This window comes from Cyclopterus lumpus, chromosome 20 (assembly GCF_009769545.1).
Source record: "Cyclopterus lumpus isolate fCycLum1 chromosome 20, fCycLum1.pri, whole genome shotgun sequence".
Taxonomy (NCBI): Eukaryota; Metazoa; Chordata; class Actinopteri; order Perciformes; family Cyclopteridae; genus Cyclopterus; species Cyclopterus lumpus.
The window spans coordinates 16992142-17018001 of NC_046985.1; the positions used below are offsets into that span (position 1 = coordinate 16992142).

A 25860-nucleotide genomic window follows, 5' to 3' on the forward strand; every position below is an offset into this window, starting at 1 on the left:
GTAGTAGTTTTAATGATAGAAGTTGCTTAGAGCTGGTGTTGAGAAGTTCTAGATCTATTTCATATTTCCGTGATTATTTTTGAACACATCATGACTCTATAATGTATATAATCGTAATGCCAGTTAAGTCAAACTCAGTTCACATTAACGTTAGCTCTTAGCTCCGTTAGCCGATTGATCGGTGCATCTCTATGTTCATCTGTCCTTGCTGGAAGTTGACAACCAGAAGGAATATTTTCCCACATTCATTAATAAAAAATGGGATCAGAAGCACAGGTCACTTGTTCACCAAGAAATAGAGAGCTGTGATTGTTATAGCTGTGGGTTTTGCCCCTGGGACACTTCTGCTATCAGATATGTGTTTTAAGTGTTTCTGTTTGGGGATACTTGACAGGAAAAAGTGGGGAGGCTCTATGTGGAGAGAACATCTGGCCGCTCCCTGTTGAATGACTTCACGGTATGGGTGACATCACACTGGATAGTCCCGGGAGTCTCGTCCAACATTTGCAGTGTGCTTGGGTAATCCACGTCCCACCCTGTTGGCCCGTGGCGTATGACAAACCCTGATCTGGCCTCCATCTCTCAGCCCTGAGGAGCAGACCAGGCATTGGACCAGAACACGGAAGAACGGGACCGAGCTGAATGAGGGAGCGGGAAAGAAGAACATCTTTATTCGGCTGACAGTTGCGATCGTCCAAACCATTCTCACACAATCAATCAGTTTGGCATTGGAGTCCGGCTGACTCACTCTCAAAAGCAACAGTTAATTTTCCCCCTGTTTACAGTGCTGGGAGACGCTAAGCTGGGTGATATAACAGAGTGCCCCAGAGTCCCACCGCAGCAGTGTTTGACTCATTGTAGGCCATTACCGTAGATGGCAGAGGGGAGTGAGAGATCTGCGCCCATCGATTGCCCCCAGCTGCACCGTCGATACTCCCCTACGAATTTTGACACGGTGGACTAATAGTCTCCCGGGGGCCGGTGGCAACCAGACACACGCCCACACGCCATTCCCAGCACCTCTGGGCGTAATGGACAAGCGAGGGCCTCCATCAATACGTCAATATGTGACGGTCCGCGCGCTCACCTGCTGCCTCAGCCATATCGGACAATCAGCGCCCGCGCTAACGACAACGCCGCTCGCTCGGCCTGTGATTTTTCATCTGTCCGCCCCACGTTTCTGCAAATCATAGTTTGCGCGTTAGTCATTGCAGCCGTAGCCAAAAGGAGGAGGCGACGAGCTGGGAGAGGGGCACGTGGACTAGTTTTACCCCCCCCCCCCCAAGGTTGTCTAACAGCAGGGTAATGGTGTGATCGGGACCGGTTGACTGCTCTTCAGCCGCAGTGGCCCTGGAGGCTGGTGTTGTGGGGAGAAGGGGCTAACCCTTCCTGATCACACAGGGGTGAAAGCCACTTTGCCTGGAGAGAAAGGAAAGGACATAAGGAGGTGGGGGGAGGGTTGTTAGTGGAGGACCGAAGTGACAAAAGAGCTTTTGTGGATGTAGGTTTAACGGCGTTAACCCCTTTCTCTCCCTGCTTCACATGACTAACAAGAAACCACTGTGACAACTGAGCAACAGCCCCGGGGCCGTGCGTTTGATTATGCGTTGTGTCAGGGGGTTGTCCAGGACGTTTGGCCCTCGGCAGTCTTATGACAGAGCTGACATTCTGGAGAATGAGAGACTGGTCAGCTGTTGTCAAAATGCCACAAAAAAGAAGATTTTTTCATGGCAAAAGGAAATAATGAAAGAGCTCTCGCTGCACTTTTGCGTGTTAGTGTCAGAATTAGTGAAGCTACAGTAGGTTGTCGACCTGGATCTGCCGCCGTGGCTTCACCGAGGTGTGCTGACCCGCTGATTGCTATAAATGGGGAACTTGCAACGGTTTTAAAATTAGACGTGACCAATAAACATAAAGGCACTTCTGGGTTATTTCTGCACTTCCACCTGTCCATGAATGTGTATGTGTGTGTGTGTGTGTGTGTGTGTGTGCTGCCTGTTGCCCTACAGCCTGTCCCCTCACTGAGACATCTGTCAGACATCAACGACTGACCTTTACGCCAGCGCAACTGTTGTCCCTCGCTCTTTTTGTTTCTACCTCATACCTTCACTTTACCGATCACTTCGTCTTTCCTATTTTGCTCCCGTTTTCTAACCGTTCACGTCTCCATCTGCCCCCGCCTCCATCTCTCTACACTCTGCGTTCCCTCCTTTCCTCTCGGCCCCTCTGACAGTTTGTGACACTCCCTCCCTGGGGCCGCCATCAGTTCAGACGAGCATCGCGTGTGACAGGCCAGCTTTGTCTTTTTAAGCCATTAGCTGCTCCTCTCCTCCCCGTTTACCTTTTTTGCCCTCTTCTGTGTGTTTGTATGCGCACGTCTCCCGGTGCTGACTTTGTATTAATCTGCATAGCAAACACCGCCTCGACTCGAGTGAGGAATTGACGAGTTCAAAAGCCACGTGACGGATGCCGGTGATGTTCAGTCCTCCTTTAATGAACTGATGCGTCGGGCGGAATGTACAAACGTCTTTGAGCAATCTGTGCAGTAAGGTATACTTCACAGGTAAGCGGGATTTAATGAGATTTTCCAGTTGGAGGATTGTTTGCCTGCACGCCTCCCTCCCTCCCTCCTCGTAGGCCAGTGTAACTCTCCCTGCTCTGTACTCCCCCACAGTAAACTGTCAAGCCTAATACAGGCAGGAATGTCCAGTCACCTGCTCCTAAAATGCAACAGCCCTGTGCTACACTAACCTAATATAGACCTGCGCCACACACAAGCAGGTTAGATATCACCGTTGTTGCTCATTGCATATATTTAAACACACAACCTCGGCCCGGCCCGGCCCAGCCCAGCTGTTGGGCTACAATGCACACAGCGAGGGAAGCTGAAATCTGAAGTCACAAATAAGTGAGTACAAATGAGTACAAATAAGTGGTATTTACGACCCCTAGATTTTACATGAACGCATGCTCCTGTGGAGCGCTAACGGGCTTAAGGAAGGACTGGTAGCATTTGTAGCACGTTAGCCTTAGCTCCAAGCAGCGCTCACCCGCCCCACTGTATCTATGACAGAGTTGGATCAGGCTGTGAAATTGGACTCTGTCTGACAACACAGAGAGCAGACTTAAACAGTTTTGGCCCCGCTGCTTGAACAATTATTATCACACACCCCTGAGTGTGTCTGCCTATTGTCCAGCGTCGTAATGCACGAGTGGACAATTCCAACACATGTAGGGCTCAAACAGGACCAGGCTGCCCGGGCCAGTCATAGCACTGCCATCAGTTACTCAAGTGGTTGGGAGAGAAAGGACACACACTACGTGATGAAGTTTGATGCTACTGATGTAACAGACTACATTTAAACGTGGCCAGTTCTAATAATATCCCCACAGAGCCTCCGCTCAGAATGTCACAAACACAAGGCACAAACCGGCAAAATCCCAGCGGAGGAGGAGCATTATTATCTCCTGAATGGAGTCTGACAGCAGAGGTGACGGGGGGGCATTTCATTTTGCTTTGCGACACTCCGAAAACTAATGTAACATTAAGCCGGTTGGTGTCAGTTTGCCCGTCTGGTACTGAAGAGGTTTGGCCCTAACGGAGGGGGAAACATGCTGATGCTTCTATTGCCAATTGGTTGTTGTTTCTGTGTTTTGAGGTGATTTCCAGTGAATGCATGCGTGAATAATTGCAAGCACGGAGCTCTGGTGACATAGTTTCCAGCCTCCCTGCTCACCCACCTTCTACATCACTGCTTTCTCAGTCACCTGCCTGCACTGTGCATAGCTGGACTGGTTCACTGGGTTGGCATTCTCTCACCACAGACCTGCTGAGTGTTGGAGTGTTGGAGAAGTGGAGCAGGCCTCTTCACTGGTGGATGAAGGGAGGGAGGGGGGGGATGGTGCATAGATACTGTAAGTAGCAGAGGGTTTAGGTGCATGTGTTTGTTTGAGTTTTTGTAGTCTTTTTGGACTTTGTTTGCATCAGTTAATTGTCTTTATAGTTCCTTGTGGCCTTCTGTGATAGATGTGATGGATGGATATACCAATAGCGACCAAAAAGCCCTCGACACGGCTGAGCATGCCTTTTAGCGGCTAAATGCACACACTCTTAGCTCTCACTTAGGTGTAGCGCTGTTATTGCCGTTGATGGGGATGTCTCACCTCCAACATAAACATGGCTTGGGGAGACAAGTGTAAACTTGGTGAAGGGGGCATTGCAGAGGGCGTGTGTGTGTGTGTGATTGCACCCTCCGGTCCCTCCGGTCCCTACCAGCCCACTGGCCTTATTTAGAAGAGCCGAGAGGAGCCAGAAGCAGCAACTCTCCGAGGACGCCCAGTGCAACAGAATGTGTGTGCATGCGTGTGTGTGTGTGTGTGTGTGGGTGCGTGTGTGTGTGGCTCATCACTGTGCTCATTAGCCCCAGAGAGAAATACCCTTGCCTGCCATTGTGATTCCTACCCAGAACAGCCTTTTGACCTCTCCTCGTTAGCAAATGCAGCCTATTATCCAGGTGTCATTGAGGCACAGCAGCACCATCAGGACTAACCCCGAGCAATACAACCACGTGGGCTACTAAGCAAAGCGCTTTAGTCCATTTCTCTTTTGAGACGCATACCATAATCTCTGAGGGGCAGTTAAATCCTTTTTTTGTTGCTTTTCCTAATGCTCATTACCAACCACTGACTTCCTTTAAACTTGGAAGTGTGATCATGCAGATTAAGAGAACAATAGCCACCATTAGCATTAGTGTTATCATGGAAAGTGCTCATCAGATGGGAGATGAGTGACCCATGGAGGCCCATTAGATCACGTGCTAAAACCTTGATCAGCGTCATTAGGAAGACAAGAGCCCATTGTCTCCACAGCTCACCTCTAGAATGAGTCACATGGAGAGCCCCGCTCCACAGGTTGGAGAAGTGCTTTGGAATAATCTCAACCACTTGCCTGTGTTGCTATTTGCTGCTTGGATCTATCAGTGGAACAATTGGCATTTTTGTGGTCGCGCGCAAATCCAGAACGGCATCAAAAGGGACTAATTGTCAGGACTCCTTTGCACTTCTGCTTTTTTCCCGTCCCTGTCGGACTTAGAACGATGAGTAAGAGTCGCTGGATGTCGTTTGGGGAGTTTTTGGAGCTGAATGAATTGTGCTGTGTATCCATGGAGCTGTCCAGGATATAACTGGTACTAGATGTCACTGTCCTCGTCTGGTGTGGGTGGCAGACTCTCAGGAAACAGTCTCTTGGGACCCCTAGTGCCCTCTCCAGCTAACTGACTGTGTGAGGGGATGCAGCGCCGTTATACCTCTTAACTACTGGAGCCAACTCGTCTTTGCCTGACCCAAAAGGCCGAGCTTGCAAGTTTCAAGGCGGCCTGCGAACAAGCCAACCATGAAACAAAAATCCCCAATTCTTTTGTTTTGTTATAGGCACTCGAGCTGACCTTCCTGACTCTGTGGGAGGACTGCTGTTGTTTTAACAAAACCGTCAGCGTTTACCTCCACGCTGAATGAGGCACCTCACCTTGAGACGGCATACTTGAGGTTTTGAATGGCACGGCTTTGTTTTACTTTGGTTTGAGCAGTTTTTTTCTTTTTCTTTTTTTGTAGTGGTTGGCTTCCCTGAGAGAGAAAAAAAAGACATTGCAGAGCAGCAAGGGCAGACTTTGTGACGACAGGGTTCTGTAAGTCATCGAGGATGTCTGCGGTTGTTTGAGCTCTGAATGAGATAAGTGGCGTACCTCAAAGAAGGGAGACTGCACCGAGGCTAAATATAGAGACAGAAGAGAGGTAGAAAACTGTGGCTGCCGCTTATGATGAGTCGATGTGTCTAATCACAACCAGAAGTACAGCAGACCTCAGGATATATGTCAGTCGGTTGGCTGAAATTAGCAGCGGGAGAGCGCACACCCTTTGATCTGTCTCTGTAAGACGGGGAAAAGTGTTTTGTTTGAGCATTCCAGACATACCTCCCACGCATTCTGGTAGGGGGGTGTCCGGCCTGCACGTACGACATATAGGTTTGCAGATGCCCTCGCAGGTGATGGATCAAGATAAACAATCATTCCAGACGGTAATCTGTTTGTTCATGGGCTCCGTGAATTGCTCTGTGTCCTCGACCAAAGCTTGGTTATTACGCCAAGTCACTCACACCTCGAGGGCCTCAGAGATAGCTCACTCCCACAGAGGTTGAGATACTGCCGTTCCTATCTGGCGCGCCCCAGTGTATGAAAGCACAAACCAAGCCATCTGCTGTTGAACAAACATGACTCTGCTGTGATTTTTAGGTTCCCAATGTCTCCTTATCCATCAATCAGGCCAGGATCAAAAGAGCACGGGCCCCTAAAAAAATCAGGGCCAGAGTTTACATCATTACAAATCTACAAAATGAACCTGCGTGAAGGTGTGGCGCTTGATATCCTGCGCAGATGGATCAACAAGGATATGTCTGCCAAGGTGATCCCTCCAACTTTTCTGGGAGTAACCCACCCAGTCACCCATTCCTTTGCCAGTAACTGATACAGCCTGGCAGGTGTCATAACAACACAGCCCCTCTCCCCCGGGACAGCACATGGAAGTGTGGCTGAGATGGGCTGTCTCCCAATGGACTCTGGGAACTTTGCAAAGGGGTGACGAGTAACGGTCAGGGTGGAGAGATTGAAGCAGCTTTGGCATCAGTCATTAATGGCGGAGTCCCTCGGGCGCTCCACCTCGTGCACGCATGTGTGGCCGGTCACAAAAGACGTGCTGAAGAGCAAATGAGGTACTGTCATTTCACAACAAGTCGGATGCATTGGATCTCCCGAGGTAAAGGCCTGTAATCAAGTGTTGTTGCCTGTTTTGCCCTATTACCCAGATCCATCCAGTGTTTGTGTGTGGGAGGGCGCCGCAAAGGTGTGATCCGTGGCCAGGGGGTGAACAAAAAGCCAAAGCCATGGGTCACAGGCCTTTATTTTCCCAGGTGTTCCCAACACACTGCAACCTCAGAAAGAGAGCAAACTTTTTAGAAGTAAGCTCTTCACCTCCTCCACTACCAGTGCTCTCGCTCTCCCAGCTGCGTAGGAGTTGTCCTCCTGTTGTGCGCTTGCATGTTGGCGCTAAGGAGGCCAGCTGTCCAAACGCTCAGCCGGGCAGCCAAAAGGGACCGCGGCCTTTGTTGACGTGAGGTGTTACATCTCCTGTCGGAGCACACATTCTTGTCGCAACACCGCCAACCATTTGGCACAGGAAGGCCGTCCTCTGTCCACCTCCCCCACCTGGAGCCGCACTCCCATCCGTCACTCTTTCTGTACTTTGCTGCTCCCTGGTTTTATTGTCCCGTTTGGCCGTGGCCGCATCCCCTTCTGCACACACCAGCACATTGGTTCTCTCTCTGCAGCCTATATATCTGATCATTTTTCTCTCGACACACCGCAGACAGAGAGTGTCGCCGTTGCAATCGCTGACCTCAGCTCCACACCTGGGTGACTCTTGCCCTAAACGGCTTCTCATCCTGAAGCGCCTTCCAAAGTGCTGCACTCTGTCTGGTGGAAAAGAGAGAGGTAGGGGGCATAGGGAGAGACAGGGAGAGGTGGTGTGAGGCAGACACACTAGTTTATACAGTTTCACAATGCAATATGAATCCAATTAGTTATCAGTTTATTTGAATGTGAGGGATCCCGGGTCTTCAATTGTTCTATTGGCTTGCCTGGAGAGCAATCCAGTTAGAAAGGATGTGCGTCACCTTTTTTTCTTTTGAAAGCTACAATGTGGTGGCGGTCCCATCATATTAAAGGGGAAAAAGGAGACGATATTGCGGAGTGAGGGACAAGGAAAGAGGTTGAGAATGAAATAGCTCTCCTGATGAGCCTCGATAAGATTTTGCAGCTGCGGCACAGCGGTGTTGACCCTGCGAGCGACACGCCAAATAACAGTGCTTCTCCCTCCACCTCCTCCTCCTCCTCCTCCGCCACCTTTCATCCCTCCGCCCCCGCACCTCCTTACTCTCCCCCTCAGCCCGATCCCTACACGTCTACAGAGTTTGCGCAAGGACCCGACTGGTTGTAGTGACCTTTAGCGATGCGGAGAGAAAGGGAGAGACCTTACAGAAACAATCCTCATTGATTGAAACTGAGGATCATGATTCTCCCAGATACGCCTCCTCCCGACAACAAAACCACAAAAAAAACACTTCAGAAAGAAGTGGGCGGGTGGGGTTGGGGTGACTGAAGAAAAATGTTCAGGTGCTTTGTACTGCCAGTGTGTGTGTGTGTTTGTGTGTGTGTGTGCGCATTGTGTATGATGTGCAATAAAGAGAGAGGTAGTTTCAGTGCCGCAGCCCGGGCCCTCTGCTGACTGGGCTGCTCTCACTGGAGAATTGATTTGGCCTCCGAGAGGATCTGTAGCTTTCTCCGTGGAACAGAGGGATGGAGGGGGGGGTTAGAAATGGAAGGAGAGTGGGTGGAAGTAACACAGGTAGAATTGAGAGGTGGAAGGAACTGGGCGGAAAATCAAAAGAAGACATGGGAACAAACACTCGCGCACATCTGAGGCAGACAGTCGGGAAATTTACTCCCCGTAATAACCCTCTCTGCGGGGCCGGCTGTCTCTGTTGTCTCCTGGCTCCTTCAGCCCATAACACAACCCACCAGGTCACACTGACTCCCACACACACACACACACACACACACACACACCACCACTTCAGCCTGCAATCTAATGATCTCACACACTGGTGCTGCATGTGTCGTCTTTTTTTGGGGGGGGGGTTTGTGTGTGCAACACGGATTGCTGTTTCTGGAGCTTGGATTCACTCAGGAATCCTGAGTGAGATGTATGCAACATTCGAATGTTGCATACATCTACTTCATTGAGGCAACCGACTCATCAGTTGCGGTGTTTTTTAACGCCCCCCCCCATAGGGATCCTTTAAAGTTTCATCGCATTTCTTGAAGTTAGGCCGTGGTCTGTTTAATTGGTGTTTTGAGCTCCTTATCCCCCTCCCCCTTCAACCATTTCCTTTAATATTTCTGACATTTAAATGACGGTACATATATTTAACCTCTCTGACTTGTGGCCTTTCACATTCAGTGCTCACAATCGAGAAGTCCATAGCCTCCCGTTATCTTCATCAAGGATGAAAACACTAAATGCTCTCCTTTCAAGACTAAAGATACACCCGTCATCCTAACCTCTGTCCCCCCATGTCTCCCCGTGCAGTAACTAACTACAGCAATGCGGTGGAAGCGTGCTCGGACTCGGATGACGAGGACAAGCTGCACATCGCGGAGGAGGAAGGCAGTCTGGCAGACAGGGCCGACTGTGACAGCACCCTGCCCGACGACAAGCACCCCAGGGAGTGCTGCTGGGATGGAGGTGAGCCTAAAATCATGCAGTGGGGGATAACAGCGCTTGATTCACTGTTTCCGCAAAAATGTTCTCTTGTGTATCGAGATAAAGCACAGCGAGATCCTTCATGCCACGAGTATTGCATACTCTCCCGGTGTCTCCTCTCTCTGTTGATGCTGCCACCGTTTGTCTCCCAAAGAGGATAAGAGCGTCAAATGAGCTGTCTCACGCCGCCCTTTTATTTACTGCGGCGACATCGGTTGTTTGAGTGCCGCTGCCTCGTATTGACCTTGGCGGACGCGGGCGGGCTAAGTAAAGAAGTGCACCGCTGACCTCGGGACACGTTCAAGTGCCAGGCTTTTATCTCATTGTGAAAAACGCGGAGTGCGAGGAAACAGGTACTACACTCGGTGGGTTCCCAACTGGGACAGGAAGGGCGATATCAAACATAGACAATGCCAACACAGGGAGAGACCTTCAAGCACAGAAAATAGCCCCACGCAGGCAGGAGAGCGGGCCAAGCTTTACGGCACTGGTGGGCATTGGAATGGGGGGGACCGTGAACTCGTTTTTTACCTCGGACTGCGTGGATGTGACATCAGAGCCACAGGAAGGGCTGACGTCCCCCCCCCCCCACCCTCCAAAACAACAGGTGCTGAAGGATGTCGATGCTCCGACCTGGGCCCAAGGCCTCCACACCGCTCTCATGACCTCACATAAATCTCTGTGAGAGAGAAACCATGTTAGTTTCGGGCTCTGCGCCAAGTACAGCATGTGCAACACTTGTGACAGCTCCGTATGAAATGTGATTATATATTCAGCCACATGGATATTTATTTTAGGGTGTTAGGGGGGGGGGGTCGATTTAGCAAGAGGTCGAGTTCGCGGAAATGTCGACATTAAAACTTTCAGTTATGGGAGCTTTTTTTCTTTTCTTTCCATTTTGTTTTTGTATTCCTCTCCAGCGAGTTTCAACTCATCTTTAGTTTCAGTTTCGGCAAGGTTTCGGGCCGCATCATCGCATTCAGCGCTGCTCTCCAGCCATACTTCCTCGCATAGAGGAAGAATAATGTCATTGGTTTTGGCCGGGGCTCTTGAACATTAAACACTTCACAAGCATGAGTTACACTGAAACAGCTCAGTGAGCTGGCTGCGCTCCACACTTATACCTGATCAGGCATATTTTTCTTTTGGCCTTCACTCATGAGCACACGCACACACATGCGAAGCCACGGCCCCGTGAACAAACAACTCTTGTTCAGGTTCAGGTTACTTATTTGTACCCGTAGGTAGACTTGTTTCGCAATGGAAAGTGAGGCATTCATCTCGACATTACAATCAACACAGACAACAAGACAGACATGATGATAAAAGTACACAAAGCCACTCCTCCCTTGGTCCCTCCCTCTGCTGGCTTCCCTCCTGAGAACGGAGAAGTCTCACGGGCCCAGCCTTGTACAGTGACCCCCACCCTCTAATCTTCTCCTCGGCATAGCCTAGCTTGCTTCAAATTAAAACAAAAAAAACCTTGACACCCCTTCTCCTGAGAAGGCCGCACTCCACAACCAACACTGCGTTTTATTTCCAGTGGCGCTTTCGCCATCTCCCCTTTCCTCCCTGCTCTGTTCCCTCTCACTGGCTTCCTCTTGTTCTGAATCATTCCTCTTGATTACATGGTATCACAGCCCATGCTCGCTGTCATTACTCATTCCCTCCTAAATGATTATGTAGTGCCTAAGCGGCCAAGTGTTGGTGCAGTAGACTGCAGCCTGAGTAACTCCACGTGATTTAAAAAAAGAAATGTAGAGAGAGCGGTCACCTAGGAGGGCTTGGTTACAGCTGGTTGTTAGTGGAGGAGTGTGTTTGGGCGGCGACTTTGCTCCTTCATCTCTCGCATCAACAGCACTTACCTTTTTCCTCACCGCTCTCCTCTGACGCGCCGCGATGACACATGATGTCCCTTACAATCAAATTATCGGGGACACACACAGGAACACCTACATTCCTGCCTGTCTTATGTCATCGCATGATGTTAAAACTAGCCACCCTTCTGGACAGGACAGGAAAAATCACCCAGAGAACTGGGGAGATTTTCCAGCAGCGACACCAAGCACAAATACTTGATCGCACGAAGCCAAGGATAAGCGAGTCCTTGTAGATTTAGTAAATACCTCACATGTGTGTTCTCGGACTTCCCTCCTGTTGTTAGGAGATAAAGCGCAACATCTCCGCTAATGACTGTGGCGTGTTTTGAGCTGCGAATCCTTATCGCCGGTGCGTCTCCCCCATCCGAGAGAGAACCCACGTACGGGGCCTGGATGTACAACCACAGGAAGCGGTGGGGGCTGGGGGGCAAAGGTCAGGCCCCGGGCAGGAAATGCAACATGGGATGCCGCTGTATCACGTTGCAGAGATGTGGGCAGAGAGTGATGAGAAAGGAGCGAGGGAAAGAGAAGAGGAGAGATTGGGTGGTCTGGTGATTTTGTCGTACTATAGTTAGATTACAGTGTAAAATAAAGGAAATAAAAAATAGTCGACAACAGAGTGTCCTGCTCAGCCTCACAGGGTCTTCTATCCAGGTTAGTTTTTTTCCAAACTGATTTTCCACTTGTGCAGTGGTGCGTGCATGTCCCTTCGTCAGCACTTAAATGGCCTGTGTGATGTTTCATGTCAGGGGAGCAGCCTGATAACACAGAGCCTCTCTGGCCTCGCTCTGTACTCAACAAAGAGCTGAGAGAAACACACTCACACACACACACACACACACACACACACACACACACAAGAAGGGAAGACAACAGCTTATCATACCTTTGCACCGCAGACCCCCAACCGGGACTCACACACATGCTCAACATTTAGTAGCCTAGAGGTGTGTTTGGATGCTGCCTTTGAGCAGTGGAGCGAAGCTCACCGCAGTCACATCAGCACTTTCCCACATGGAACAGTGTTCGACGACGTCTCGTCAACAGCCAGCAGAAGCATTGAGAGCATTATTGCCTCCACGTGGCTCTGAACACGGCACCACCGGTGCTGACAAAGCTGACAGTGTTTACCTGAAGGGGGAGTCGGATGGCGCTGTGCTGCGCTTTCCACGAGACGGCGTTATCAGCCGCAACCGGCGTTAGAGCGCCATTTAGAGGGGCGGCCATGTGCGCGCTCACACTCGCTAGCATGCACTAAAATCACGCGCCGCTATGTCGTCAACAACAACAAAGCACAGAGATTCTCCTATTACAACACACTCAGGCAGACAGTAATAGTTGTTTGCTGCAATGCTCTGCATCTCATTTAGAGGCCCTATATAACTATGTCCTTATGTCAGATTAAATGGTCTTCAATAAACCAAGCAACAAACAACTGATATTGTTTCGCTGCTTTGTTTAGGTGCACCAGAGGAAGCCGGAGCAGGGCTGTGTGTAAGAGCACTGGTATTCACTGTGCGCCGTTGAGTCAGGAAGCGCTACACCTGTTCCCGTCTCCGAGGAGAACACAGCTCTCGCTCTCTCTCTCTCCCCTTTTCTCTCTTTCAACACAGACCAGATTCACAAAGCACAAATGTTCTCTCCGCTGTAAAACAGATCAGGTAAACACCACAAAGGCCTAACTTTGCTTTTAGCTGACGGCTCACCCTCGTTACCATCCTCTGTAATGATGCACACAGGCGCACTAACGTATCCGCAGATGCCCGGTTTCAATCGCAGACACATTGCACTTGGTTCCGGTGTCCACTTCAGGGCAGTTCTGGGAGAGAAACGGGGAAAGGAAGTTTCCCGCGCATCCAAAACTCTGTCCTCGGGTTACACTCCCTGTAAGCCGCCGTCTGCTAATTAGTGCTTGTTAGGCTAGCTAGCCGGGCTTGTGTGATGTGGAGGAGAAAAAGGGGGAAAAAACAAACATGCTCGGCTCCCACGTGCAGACTCTCATTTGCTGTGATATTAAGCACAGTCTGAAGGCCAAGCCTCTCCAGAGAGCGTGCGCGCATGTGTGTGTGTGTGGTAGCATGTGTGCACGCATCCCTTGCTGCATTATATCTATCCGCCGCAATACATCAGGACAAGATTCATCACCTAATTATCAGTCGCAGTCTCAACAAGCACCTTACCTAACATTGTGAAAAGAAGCTTGCCATTCAGTTTCTAACAAAGAGCTCGATGCTCATACAGTAGCCTGTGGCTTTTGATGCTAATTAGTTTTCTCATCCTATTGTGAACAACAGCATTCAGGATGTTTTCTTTTTTCCTCCCCCCTCCCTTTGGCGCCACATGCCTCATTCCAGGCTGGTGAACATGTCATGATCAAGGGCCCGGACTGTAAGATCCAATTTAGCTATAATGACAGTGGCATTATTGGATTATAACATTACAGAGGTTAGGGTTTCATACACGCTGCCCGCATCGATGGAAAAACATACATACGAATGGAAATAACGGGCTTGATCGATGACACTTGTTATTCCTTGCGTATGTTCGTCCCCTCCGCAGTGAAGGAGGATTGCACGTCGGACGCTGAGGACGACGGGAGCACGGACGCCCTCGTGGAGGAGATGCTGCAGCAAGGGGACACGGCCGTCATCTACCCAGAGGCCCCGGAGGATGAGCTGCAGCGCCAGGGCACGCCTGACGCCGGCATCCACGACGAGAACGGTAGGGGACATCACCCCAAAGGGTTCACAGCACATTCATGGAATCCAAACTAAGAACTAAGAGAACACTTTTAGCAAGACCATTTTTCTTTGTTTGCTTTAAATGTCATTCATATCCCTGTTAGTAGTGCACACAGAAGCCAGGTGTATTGTTCCTAAATAACACACACACACACACACGCTGAAACACACGCCGCCGTATCAACCCGCGAGCTCACAGTCACCGAGTTCTCACACTATTACTGCACCTACTCAGTAATTACTCCCCCCCCCCCCCCCCCCCCCCCCCCCCCAAGGCACGGCTCTACCTGCTCCCCCGTCTCACCTTTAGGTGTTAACCCCCCCCCTATTAACACCACTCTCCAACATCATTACACACGCTGCTATTTGTTAAGTGCGGCACACTGGGGCCCTTTATTGCTCCCGGGCTTTTTTGCCTTTTACCTGCTGCCACAGAGGAGGAGGGAGGGGGGTGAGGGCCCCCAGGGAGAGAGGGGAGGAAGAGAAACTGCAACACCTGAGCAAATTTTGTCACGTCTGCGCGAGCTCTTGGCTCACAGCTACCTGCGCGATAATGTGTGTGCATTCCCATCCCGAAGCCCTCACCAATACATCACCTGTTAACGAATTAATGCTTCACCTGTGTGGGAGCCGGGCAACCGAGACCCTCTGTCAGCCCAGCTCGGATCTTTGCAGGCGGTGACTGTTTACCCAGCTCACTTTTCCTTACATGCGTGGGTGTTTTCTGAAAGGCTCAGAGCACACAATGGGCAATCAAATGACGGAATTTCAGGCGTGCGAAAGCTGTAATTGCTGGGCAAGAAGTACAAAAGCAACAACAAAAATCATTATTTACGGCCTGCATCGGCAGCCGAGCACGCTATTTCCACAAGGACAGGAAGGCGGTTACTATGGATCACTAATCAGCGTTTATCCATTTGGTTACCTGGGTGCTGTTTACCTGTGGGGGAGGATCTCTCAGTGATTGGTGAACTCACAGAGGAGTGTTACTGTGGCAGGCCTTGTGTAACATCAAAGAGCCCTCCCTATTGATTGAGTGTGCTTTAACCCCCCTCACTCTCACATGTGTCCTTACAACACTCTCCTCTTGTTTTTTCTTCTCCACTCAGGAACTCCTGATTCGTTCTCTCAGCTGCTCACCTGCCCATACTGCGCACGAGGCTACAAGCGTTACAGCTCCCTGAAGGAGCACATCAAGTACCGGCACGAGAAGACGGATGAGAGCTTCAACTGCCCCGAGTGCAGCTACAGCTTTGCATACCGCGCTCAGCTGGAACGGCACATGACGGTCCACAAGGGCGGACGGGATCAGGTGAGAAGAACAACAACAGCTGGATACTGATAAAACACCGTTACTGGTTAAACTGAAAACTCTTAACTTTCAGGTATATTGGAATGTTCTTGTGATTTTATTTTGATTTTCTTATCTTAGTGTTGTTATTAAGTTGTAAGTGGAAAATAAAATAAAATGTTCACTAGATACTTTCTAATCCTACTCCCTACTACTAAGTACAAGTCTATATTTGTATGCTTTGTACGACAGATACTCTGTTTAATATTCTGATATGTATATGCTTCACTTATACGGCAATAGTCAGCGCAGCTGGATCGGTTGGCCAGAAGGTTTCAGTATCGCACGGTGGTAATTACGCACCGACAAAGTGATCCTAAATTATGCAAACCTACACGGAAGCTTGTCTCCAGCAGCTCGCTCCCAAACACGATAAATAAACATGAACTTTTGCCCCCCGATTGATTAATGACACTGCAACGTTAATTAGCAGCAGTTCAAAGGTTGTGTTTTCATGGTGCATCCCGCTGAACGTCCCCCCATCTCTCCTCGTCTGACAGAGACACATCACACAGTCGGGAGGCAATCGTAAATTCAAGTGCACTGAATGTGGCAAAGCATTTAAATACAAGCACCATCTGAAGGAGCACCTACGCATCCACAGCGGTGAGTGGACAACCCCTGTCACCATGGCAGCATTCCGCCCGTATGTGTGTGTGTATGGGTGTGCGTGCACGTGATACTGTACACGTCTTTGCCACGATTCTCTGTTGGCCACAGATATTTCCATTGAACCAATATTTATGTTTTATTTATGTTTTGGCCAATTCCCTGTCTTTAGGTATCCTTTATTGTGTGCTCTTCCTTAATGTGCCATGATTGTGTTTCTTTTGGCGTTATGGGACAGCAATTAGAGAGGGGCCTTTCCCAACGGTGCCATTACATCAGCATTTAAGCATCATTGAAATGCATTAGAGCTTTTTCCTACCGCACTGCTCATAGCCTAGTGTGCTCATTTAGCTTCATTCACTAATGGAAATCTGTCTCCCCCTCCCTTCCTTTCTCTCTCTGTTGTACACATTTTATTCAGGAGAGAAACCCTACGAGTGCTCTAACTGCAAGAAGCGCTTCTCCCACTCGGGCTCATACAGCTCCCACATCAGCAGTAAGAAGTGCATCAGCGTCATCTCAGTCAACGGCAGACCGCGCTTGGGGAACGCCAAAACCCAGACCCAGGGTCCGTTGCCGGTGCTGCCCACGTCGCCCTCGGTCCTCCGCACCCAGATCAGGGAGAAGCTGGAGCACAGCAAGCCCCTGCAGGAGCAGCTGCCCCTCAATCAGATCAAGACGGAGCCAGTGGACTACGAGTATAAGCCGACGTTGATAACATCCTCAGCCATGGCCGCCATGAACGGTGGGGTTTTCAATGGAGGTGGTGCAGCTCCTCTGCAGGGCACAGTGCAGGCCGTGGTTCTGCCCACGGTGGGGCTGATGTCTCCCATCAGCATCAACCTGGCAGACCTGCAGAATGCCCTCAAAGTGGCGGTGGACGGTAACGTCATTCGCCAGGTCCTGGAAAGCAACGCCAAAGGTCAGGTGCAGATGAACTCTGGGTTAACCACTGGAATGCTCCATCCCGGACAGCAGCAACTCATCTCAGCCATCAGTCTGCCCATTGTGGGTCAGGATGGAAATGCAAAAATCATTATAAACTACAGTTTGGACCCCAACCAGGGCCAACTCATGGCCCATAACCTGAAGAAAGAACCTGAGCCCACCTCACCAGGCCAGACCACCACTGACAACTTCAAGTCCCAGAAACTCCCTGAGGATCTAACCATCAGAGGAGCCAGGCCCAATGAAACTAAAGAAAAAGAGGAAAAGACCACTAAAACTTGTCTCCTGTGTGATAACTGTCCTGGTGGGCTGGAAGCACTCCATGCCCTCAAGCACTGCAAGAAGGACGGTCTCCGGCTGAACGGAGCGGACCTGGATATGTCTGAGTCTGCTGTCGCTGCCTTGCTGTCAGAGGGAAGACTCTGTAACCAGCCCAAGAACCTCTTGTCCCTGCTCAAGGCCTACTTTGCCTTAAATGCAGAGCCCACCAAGGACGAGCTGGCAAAGATCTCTGACTCGGTCAGCTTGCCAATCCATGTGGTTAAGAAGTGGTTTGACAAAATGCAGGAGGGTCAGATATCACTGGGTGCCCCAACACCTCCCTCTGAGGAGGAGGACACCTGTGAGGTGTCTCTGGTCCCAGGGAAGGACACGGCCAATATGAGCCCTTCCGGGTCTCAGGGCAGCCCGACAGAAGCCACCCCAGACGAGGTCAACGGCACTCACAGCATGCCGGCTACTCCTTCACCACTAAATCTGACAGCTGCCGGTCCCGTTCCAGCCCCACCACCCCAGAGCACTGAGGGACCCCTAGACCTGTCGCTGCCAAAGCTCGCCAGAGAGGAGGCGGAGAGAGTGGTGGCTATAGCCCGCGTTTACCCCTCCCTTTCCTCTGGCTCTACCAATGCAGATGAACCCCTAAACTTAACTTGCACAAAGAAAGAGGCATCGCCACTCTCAGCCATGGGCGTCAGCCCCATCGCACTGTACGCCAGCCAGCCAGGTGCCAAATCCGTCGACATTGTGACCACAATGCAATGCCTACGGGCACTCGCCACTAACAACAAACAGACTATCCTGATCCCCCAGCTGGCTTACACCTATACCACTACAGCAAGCAGCCCTGCTGGGACCGAGATGCAGGAAATCATCCACCTCAACGGAGTGAAGGTGCGCTATCATCCTTGTTAAATGCATAGTTTGACATTTGTGATACTACTCTCATATTTGAATGCTCAACATCAAGCTGCAGACAGCAGTCAGTTAGCCTACATGTAGCTTAGCACAAAGACGGAACACAGTGGGAAACAGCAAGCATCTCCAAAGCTCACAAAATAATTAAATTTTTTGATCCACACAAAAAGAGCAGTAAAAAAACATATTGTAGTTTTATGGAGTTTATGGCCATTTTGTTTTAGCCTGCTGGATTCATTTAAGATTACTTGGCAATCAGTGGGTACTCCAAACAAAGTATAGCTTGTTAGTCAGACAGATTTAGAGCTGCTGGTCAGCAGAATGAATGACCTTTGGACAGAGCCAGGCTAGCTGTTGTGTGCTAAGCTAAATTAAGTAGCTTTATATTTACTGTACAGACAGGAGAGTGGTATCAATCTTCTCATCTGTCTCTTGCCAAGAAAGCTTACAAGCACACCATCTTATTACTTTGATTCAACCTGTTCGCACTCTTCAGCCGCTATATACAAGGGAGGATGTTATTTTTAAATGCTCAGAGCTTTATTTGCCTCACCAGCATTTCAGAGGTTTTGTTACTCTGGTTTCATTGGCACAGGTCTGACCGTACAGTCGCTCTTTACACTACGGTAATGCTGGATTTGGGTCGGCTACAGCAAACGGCTTCACTCAGCAACTAGTTGACAGCAGATAATGCAGGAAAGAGTTCAGTGACTAATCCGGTAGCCATTTTAAGAAGCAAGTGGTTTGGAATCAAGTTGTCTTTTTGCCTCCCTGGGAGCGATCAGTCAAACCCCCTCAGTCCAGATCATTACTTCTCATTGTTCAAAATCCACCAGGACATGATAGATAGTGTGAAACCGTCCAAAATGTAATCAATAAGTCATATATAGAAATGTCAGAATTCAGCCCTTTGTAAAAAATGAAAATGATAGCCCTGAACAGTTCTTCATTGTGCAGATGCCTAAAGATGGATGTAGATCTCTCCGGGTGTGTGAGTGATCTTCCCGGGCTGTCACCCAGAGGACATGAGGCTGCACTTTACTGCAGAGCCCCTATTGATCTGCTGGAATCTGTTTAAACGGCACACCTTTGCCTGCCTCATTGATTTATTGTTGTTGTATTATACTTCCGTGTTAAGTGGATTGGCATAGACCTGCCTTGTAAAACGAAAGAGCTCTGTGTATATATCATCTCCTTAATATTGCCGCACATCCTCTTCCGCTGCATCAGTAGATGAGCTTTACCAGCCCGGGGACAGCAGAGAACTGTACGTGTGCTTGTAAGTGAACTGGGTGCATTGTGTCTGGGGCCAAGGAAAAGATTGCTCACCCATAATCTGAAAATTCGGAGAGATTTTACTTTCGAAAAGAGCTTTAAGTAGGATATGACACGGCATATCACACACAAGTTGTTCATTAGCATCGGTACATTTCTGAGTCATTCGTCGTCAAAACATTTGGACTACATCTGTGATTTCTCACATCTCCCAGGAGGAGAAGCCGGACACGGGCTCAGAGGGCGTGTCCACCGTGGAGGAGCAGAACGACTCGGACTCGGGCCCCGCGCGGAAGAAGATGAAGAAGACGGACGGCGGCATGTACGCGTGCGACCTGTGCGACAAGATCTTCCAGAAGAGCAGCTCACTGCTGAGACACAAATACGAACACACGGGTAAATACGAGGCTCGCACCCAAACACACAAAAAAGAAAATCCCCAGCAGAACTAGAACTTGTCTCACCAACACTCCCTGTGAGTTTTTGGGAAAAATGAGTCAGAGTGCGAGTGAAAGGGGGATTTGAGCTGCAGCGTAAAGAAGGGTGGACCACCTCCATTCCAGCAGGTATTACTCAACACGCGCAGAAGAGGTCTGAGAATTTCTTTCCGCCACTCTGCACTGCCAGCTTCTCATGTGAAGCACCGCATGTTGCAACAGGCGAGCTCTGGTAGTGATTTGGATTGCTCCGGGTTGACGATGATTCCGCGGCCAAGTGCGGGTCAACGCTCTCAGAGGCGTTTGTTTTTTTTTCTTACTCTTCATACCTGGCTTGCAACCGTAGTTTTCAGCTCCAAATGACCTCATGCCTAGATGAAAAAAAACGGTTCCCTGCCTGGATAAAGTTTCCTTGAAAGTTTGCGAGCACAATCGCAGTGATTCTGTTGTATTGTTTTGAAATGGCCGTCCTTGGATACACTGATGATAGATACCGTTACAGGCCTCTCAGCCTTCCCGCAACGGCATATTGGTGCTGGAGTGTTTATTGTCTGCCTCCCATGTCTGTGCCTCCTTAACTCAACAGCGTTTTCCTAAATGTTGAGCATACTTCCTTGTCTCCTTCCCCTGCAGGGAAGCGACCTCACGAGTGCGGCATCTGCAGCAAGGCCTTCAAACACAAGCACCACTTAATCGACACATGCGTCTCCACTCGGGGGAGAAGCCGTACCAGTGTGACAAGTGCGGCAAGCGCTTCTCGCACTCGGGCTCCTACTCCCAGCACATGAACCACCGCTACTCCTACTGCAAGAAGGAGACACAGGGCCAAGGCGAAGGCCGGGAGAGCCCTGAGGGACAGCGAGGCCCGGGCCGAGATGGAGGCACTGAGCAGGCTGGAGCGGCTCCTGGCGCCCTCCCAGCTGGACCTGGACGAGCGGGGGAGCAGTGCGAGGGAGGACGAGGAGAGCGAGGAGGAGGCCGCGGTGGACATGGATGACATCCAGGTGGTGCAGATAGGGGACGAAGGAGGGGGATGAGGAGGAGGAGGATCAGAGAATGAAGAAGAGATGGAAAAAGTATTGGAGGCGGGAGAAGGGGAGGAGGAGAGGAATGAGGAGGAGACGGAGAGAGTATTGGTGGAGGGAAGAGGAGAGGAGAGCAATGAGAATGGAGACTGAGAGAGAATTGGTAGAGGGAGGAGTAGAGGAGGAGAAGAAGACAGCAATGGTGGAGAAAAGAGGAAGACGAGGAGGAAAACGAGGAGGCTGACTCAAGGAGGGAGGAGGTGCTCGGTAGCATTCAGGAAGAGGAGGAAGCCAGAAGGAGGAAGAAGAGGCGATGGATGCAGAGGAAGGGGTGACGGAAGAGGGGGAAGCAGAGGAGGTCACAGAGAAGAGTGGAGGTGAAAACAGACAGGGTTTCTGGAGAGCTGAACCAGACGCTGCAGGAGAAAGGAGATACTGACTGAAGGAGAAATCCGACTCCTCCACCAGACACAAATCAGATTCCTCCCCCCCGTGCGAGGAAGAACGCAGGAGATGATGTCCGTCACTCTGACAGTTCGTTTCAGTTCACTACTGTGTAGAATCCAGGTGTGCCTGAAAATAATTCTGGTGACTTTTTTCCGCGTTTTTCTCGCTGTCCGAAAAAAAAAAAATCAATTTGTAAAGAAAAAGATGAAGACGAATACAAATTTTAACAAACGAAGGAAATGCATTATACAGACTTTGGAAGCTAGAGCCGAGACGTTTTAGATAATGTTTTATTACTAAAACACCTTGGGCCATTTCTTTTTATCAGTGTTACTAATTTTATCACTCATATTTTAACCTTTAAAAGTTGTACAGTTGGGAGATATTTCTATACCTTTTTATTGCCAATGAACAAAAAAAAAGTCAGTATTTTATTAAGTTGGAAGGAAAATAAGACAAACCTGTGCACTACAAGTGGCTTGGTTTACCGATGGATTGAGCAGTTGAGTTGTCCACCTTCAGTATTACCGCACCTGATCCACCGCGCTAGCAGATGTTAGCTTTACGGTTGCGTTTGATTGGATTGTGAGCCTTAAGAAGAATAACAATGGAGAGCGGTCTCTTCAGTCATTGACTTCTTTTCAGACTCATTGTTGTCAAAGACCAGTGTTTTATAGTTAATAGTTTGACATTTTGGGAAATAAACCCAGTTATTTTCTTGAGGAGAGTTGAATGCAAAGAACCCACATGTCTGTCTGGTAATATATGGCTACAGCCAGCAGCTGCTAACATGGCTTAGTTTAGCTTAGCTTAGTTGATCCTGGCTTAGCTAAGTTTAGCTTTATATGAGGACCAGAGCAGAGGGAAACAAGCTAGCTTGAGCTAATCTAACACTGCTAAAAGCTAGCACTTATTTCCTGCTCATCTACTGTTCCACACTCCAGTCCAGCAATGCATGCTGGACTATTTCTGACTTCCAGACAGAGGCAGGCTAGCTAACGTGGCTCATCATCTCCTGGCTTTAGCTGCATATTTACAGACCCATAAGTGTGAAGTGTCCATTTTTCCCATCTGATTCTCCCCCAGAAAGCCAATAAGGGTATCGTCTTTAAATGTGTTCTTAAACTACTGCTTTAAGTGTTCAGAGCGCGCAGAAAGATGATCAAGCTAACTGTCTGACCCCCTACTCCGAGCCATATGCAAAAACAAATCAAACTAAACAAGAGAAACATGCATATCAAAAGTGCCATTGAATATTGCTGTTGAAGCTCAGCAGCTATGATCCGGTATTGATCAACCAATAAGCCGAAATACTGTGGACTTTAGCTCGCCACCATACCGAGAGAAGAGTTCGGTCTATTCATGAATTCTAGATGTTAGAAAAGTTGCTTTTTGTTTCTAATCTGAGCAGCTAAAAGTTCAGATGCACATGCGTTCAAATGAATGATGAAGTATGATTTGTAATTGCTAACTGTGTCCTGCCTTTTCAAAGCTCATTCAGTGCACTTGACCATGAAACGCTCAGATGTCTCTTCAGGTAACAAAATGTAGGCAAATATGAATCCCAGGAGTTTAATTCAACAATGTTTTTACCTGTCAGTATTACTTTTTTGTCTCTTATGTTGTTTTATGTTCTGGTTCCTTGTGTGTACTGTATGTTTTCAGCAATGGCAGTATTATCCCCACCCCCAAGGAGATGGGCATGTCTGTTTAGTCATAGAGAACTTTTATATTTATGTGTCTTATTTTTTATATTTCTTTATGGTTATTTATTACACAATGTAGTGTACAAGACTGTAGTTTGTATTAATACGATAATATATTTTAGTATGGAAAACAAAGGCAAATAACTACAAGCCTGGAAATATGAGACTCCAGCATACTGAAGTGTGTTTTTAGAACAAATAAAAATGATGTTTTTCCTCGGAAAAAGAAAACAACAACTCGCACCCTGCAAGCCTGAAAATTGGAACCTATGACCTCTGTGCATCCATTCTCATGTTAGTTTTTGTTCCCCTCTCTAATATGAAGCTACTGAACTTTTGAAAACTAATCGTATGTCTAATAGCAATGAGTGGTGTGCTGTTTTATTGAAGGATTACCCTTAACCACACAAACTGTCCTTTTTGCCAAGCCAAAATAATATTGACATTTGTTCTTATGTTTTTATTTGTGCCAATTTGTTACTTTATGTCAGTGTCAAGACCACGCCCACTTTTATATACCCTTCCCCGTTTTAACACCCTCATCTTTTTTATAGTGATTTATTTTTTGTTTTTGTTTTTGTTTTTTTATGACTCCCCATCTCACAATAAAATACATCAATTACAAGCTGCTGGGTTTGTGATGATATTGTTGTTGAGAGTTTTTTAAATCACACAATATTAAATTGTTGCTTATACTGCAACAAATCAAGTTAACGTTACAATAGGAACAGAAATCCATAAAGGACGACTTTGAAATTGTAAAAAGAAAGATGATTATTGTCAATATACAATTATTGATAATAATATAATGTTAATATGATATGATATAATGTTTATATGTGTTAATGCAAAGCCCACACACCATATAAAACAATTGATATTTCCTCATTTGGTTTAATAATACTTTATGCTTATTCACACATAATTGTCCCCAACTTTCCAATGACAAAGTAAAACCAATGTCATCAGAGCTTAATGCTTTCACACTCTTAGCATAACCTCCTAAAGCTCACTAACACACACTCCTTCTTTAGCATACACACATTGACCCTCTCATCTAAATCATAAGAAAGAAAATAAGCCCCCAAAAACTAAACAAATCATCCCACTCTTTTGAACTCCGTTATGAATGGAGGACGTGCACATAACCCTCAGCAATAGATCAGTCACAACACTCCTTCCATCCAGCCCAAGGTCAACCCTATTGATCCGGATTAGGTTTCCATGAGGGTCCACCCCTCCTCCTGCCCCTCCCACCCCAGCTCCCTCCACCAGCATTAATTAGTAATGGAGTGGACTAAAAATCCATAGTCTGTTGAGGAGCTGAAAATGATACAATAGCTCTTGAGCATATTTGATAGTTCTCTCTCTGTGTCTTCCCAGAAGCACTGACTCCCTCTTTTGGAGAAAGAGGGTTGTTGGGTTTCTTCGGGGGGCATTTTCAGGAAAGTCTGAAGTCTGAAGGAGGACACATGAGGGGAACAGGACTCAAAGTACCTGAGCTGGTAATGTGTTGGTGGGGTACATGTGACCGGAGTCTTCCCGGAGACACTTGGAGTAAAGGGGGCGGGGGGTAATGCTTTATAGGACAGCTCACCCCATAACATTAGGGTGTCAAACTGTTCCGACGGCGTGGTGTAATCGTGCCTATTACCAACGTCTCCACTGGGGGCCGAGGAGACTCCGGATAAAGGTCAAAGAGTACGTTGCCCGTGGCGGCGGGTTTTGGGGGCGCGGGGCCGTTTACAGGCCTTCAGTCCAATCCCCGATGCGGAAGCCAAGATATTGCCATATGTTTTGCTGGCTCAGCATTTCAAAGGAAAAATTGAAAAGCTATAACTGCTAAGAGGATATGGAGTGCTCTTGCAATAATGGTGAAAAAGCCTGATGAAGTATCATGGCTGCTGGGGCTCTGACACCGAGCCAAACTCAGGGGGGCTGAAGCTCCCCGGGGAAATTTAGAGGAAAGCCGGCAGGAGGAGGAGGAGGAGGAGGAGGAGGAGGAGGAGGAGGAAAGAAAATCCTGCTCTCAGGAAATGGCAGTCACTTAAATATCATGTTCATTTACTCAACCACTAAATGGCAGAACGTACACAGAGACATTATGTGTGTGTTTTGGTGTGTGTGTGTAAAATGGGAGGGTTTAATATGTCACATGTGACAAATTGCTCCATTTGAACCCGCTGGTCAGCATAAGCTCATACGCATGTGAATACATATGTATTTACGCATGTAAGCTGTGAGACGTCAAAGCAACAATTATGTCAGTTCTTCATGATAAAAGCATACAGCATTTCCTACTGGTATTTGGAGAAAGACACATAAACTAAAACAAATATCTCTATATATATCTCTCTATATATATTTAAATATATTTATATATATATATACAAATTGATATAACCTTCAACAATCAGTGGACTTATTGATTTCGTTTTCACACGGGTGGATAATTAGGGAGCCTGGTCAGCATGCAGTATGTGCACTATGACATTACATAACATAACATCACGTTACAAAGAGTAGCATAACGCAGAGCTGGGATAAAAGAATACATAATATCAATTAACATGAAACACAATTAAGCATATGATGCAACAACGACCAGCATTCAAAGCATTACATAATGTATGGTGTGTTGTGTATTTTGACGCTTTGAAGCATAACAAAAAATGAATAAATAACGACAACACAAGAAAACATAACAAGGAACCCAACGTGTTCCATGCCGCTTCACATAAGTACGTGATAGGAGATGTCGAGGGGCAAAAAGGCCATCGGTCCACCCAATATGGAAATCAGATTGCTCATTATGAAAAGCATGAATGGATATGCTACCTCTCTGGCTTGCTTTATGATAATACCGTTACAGGTT

At 48.2% G+C, this 25860-nt stretch overlaps 1 protein-coding gene across 1 annotated transcript in view; it reads left to right on the forward strand.

Moving 5' to 3' along the window:
• zeb1b (zinc finger E-box binding homeobox 1b) overlaps positions 1-23629 on the forward strand; it is a 49015-nt gene extending 25386 nt beyond the window's left edge. The window contains 9 exon segments of the mRNA XM_034559805.1: positions 9199-9354; positions 13812-13973; positions 15103-15305; positions 15845-15950; positions 16375-18071; positions 19586-19766; positions 20441-20500; positions 20503-20714; positions 20716-23629. Of these exon segments, the coding sequence (XP_034415696.1) occupies positions 9199-9354; positions 13812-13973; positions 15103-15305; positions 15845-15950; positions 16375-18071; positions 19586-19766; positions 20441-20500; positions 20503-20714; positions 20716-20844 (2906 nt within the window). The 3' untranslated portion in view covers positions 20845-23629.
• Positions 23630-25860: the final 2231 nt, after the last annotated feature.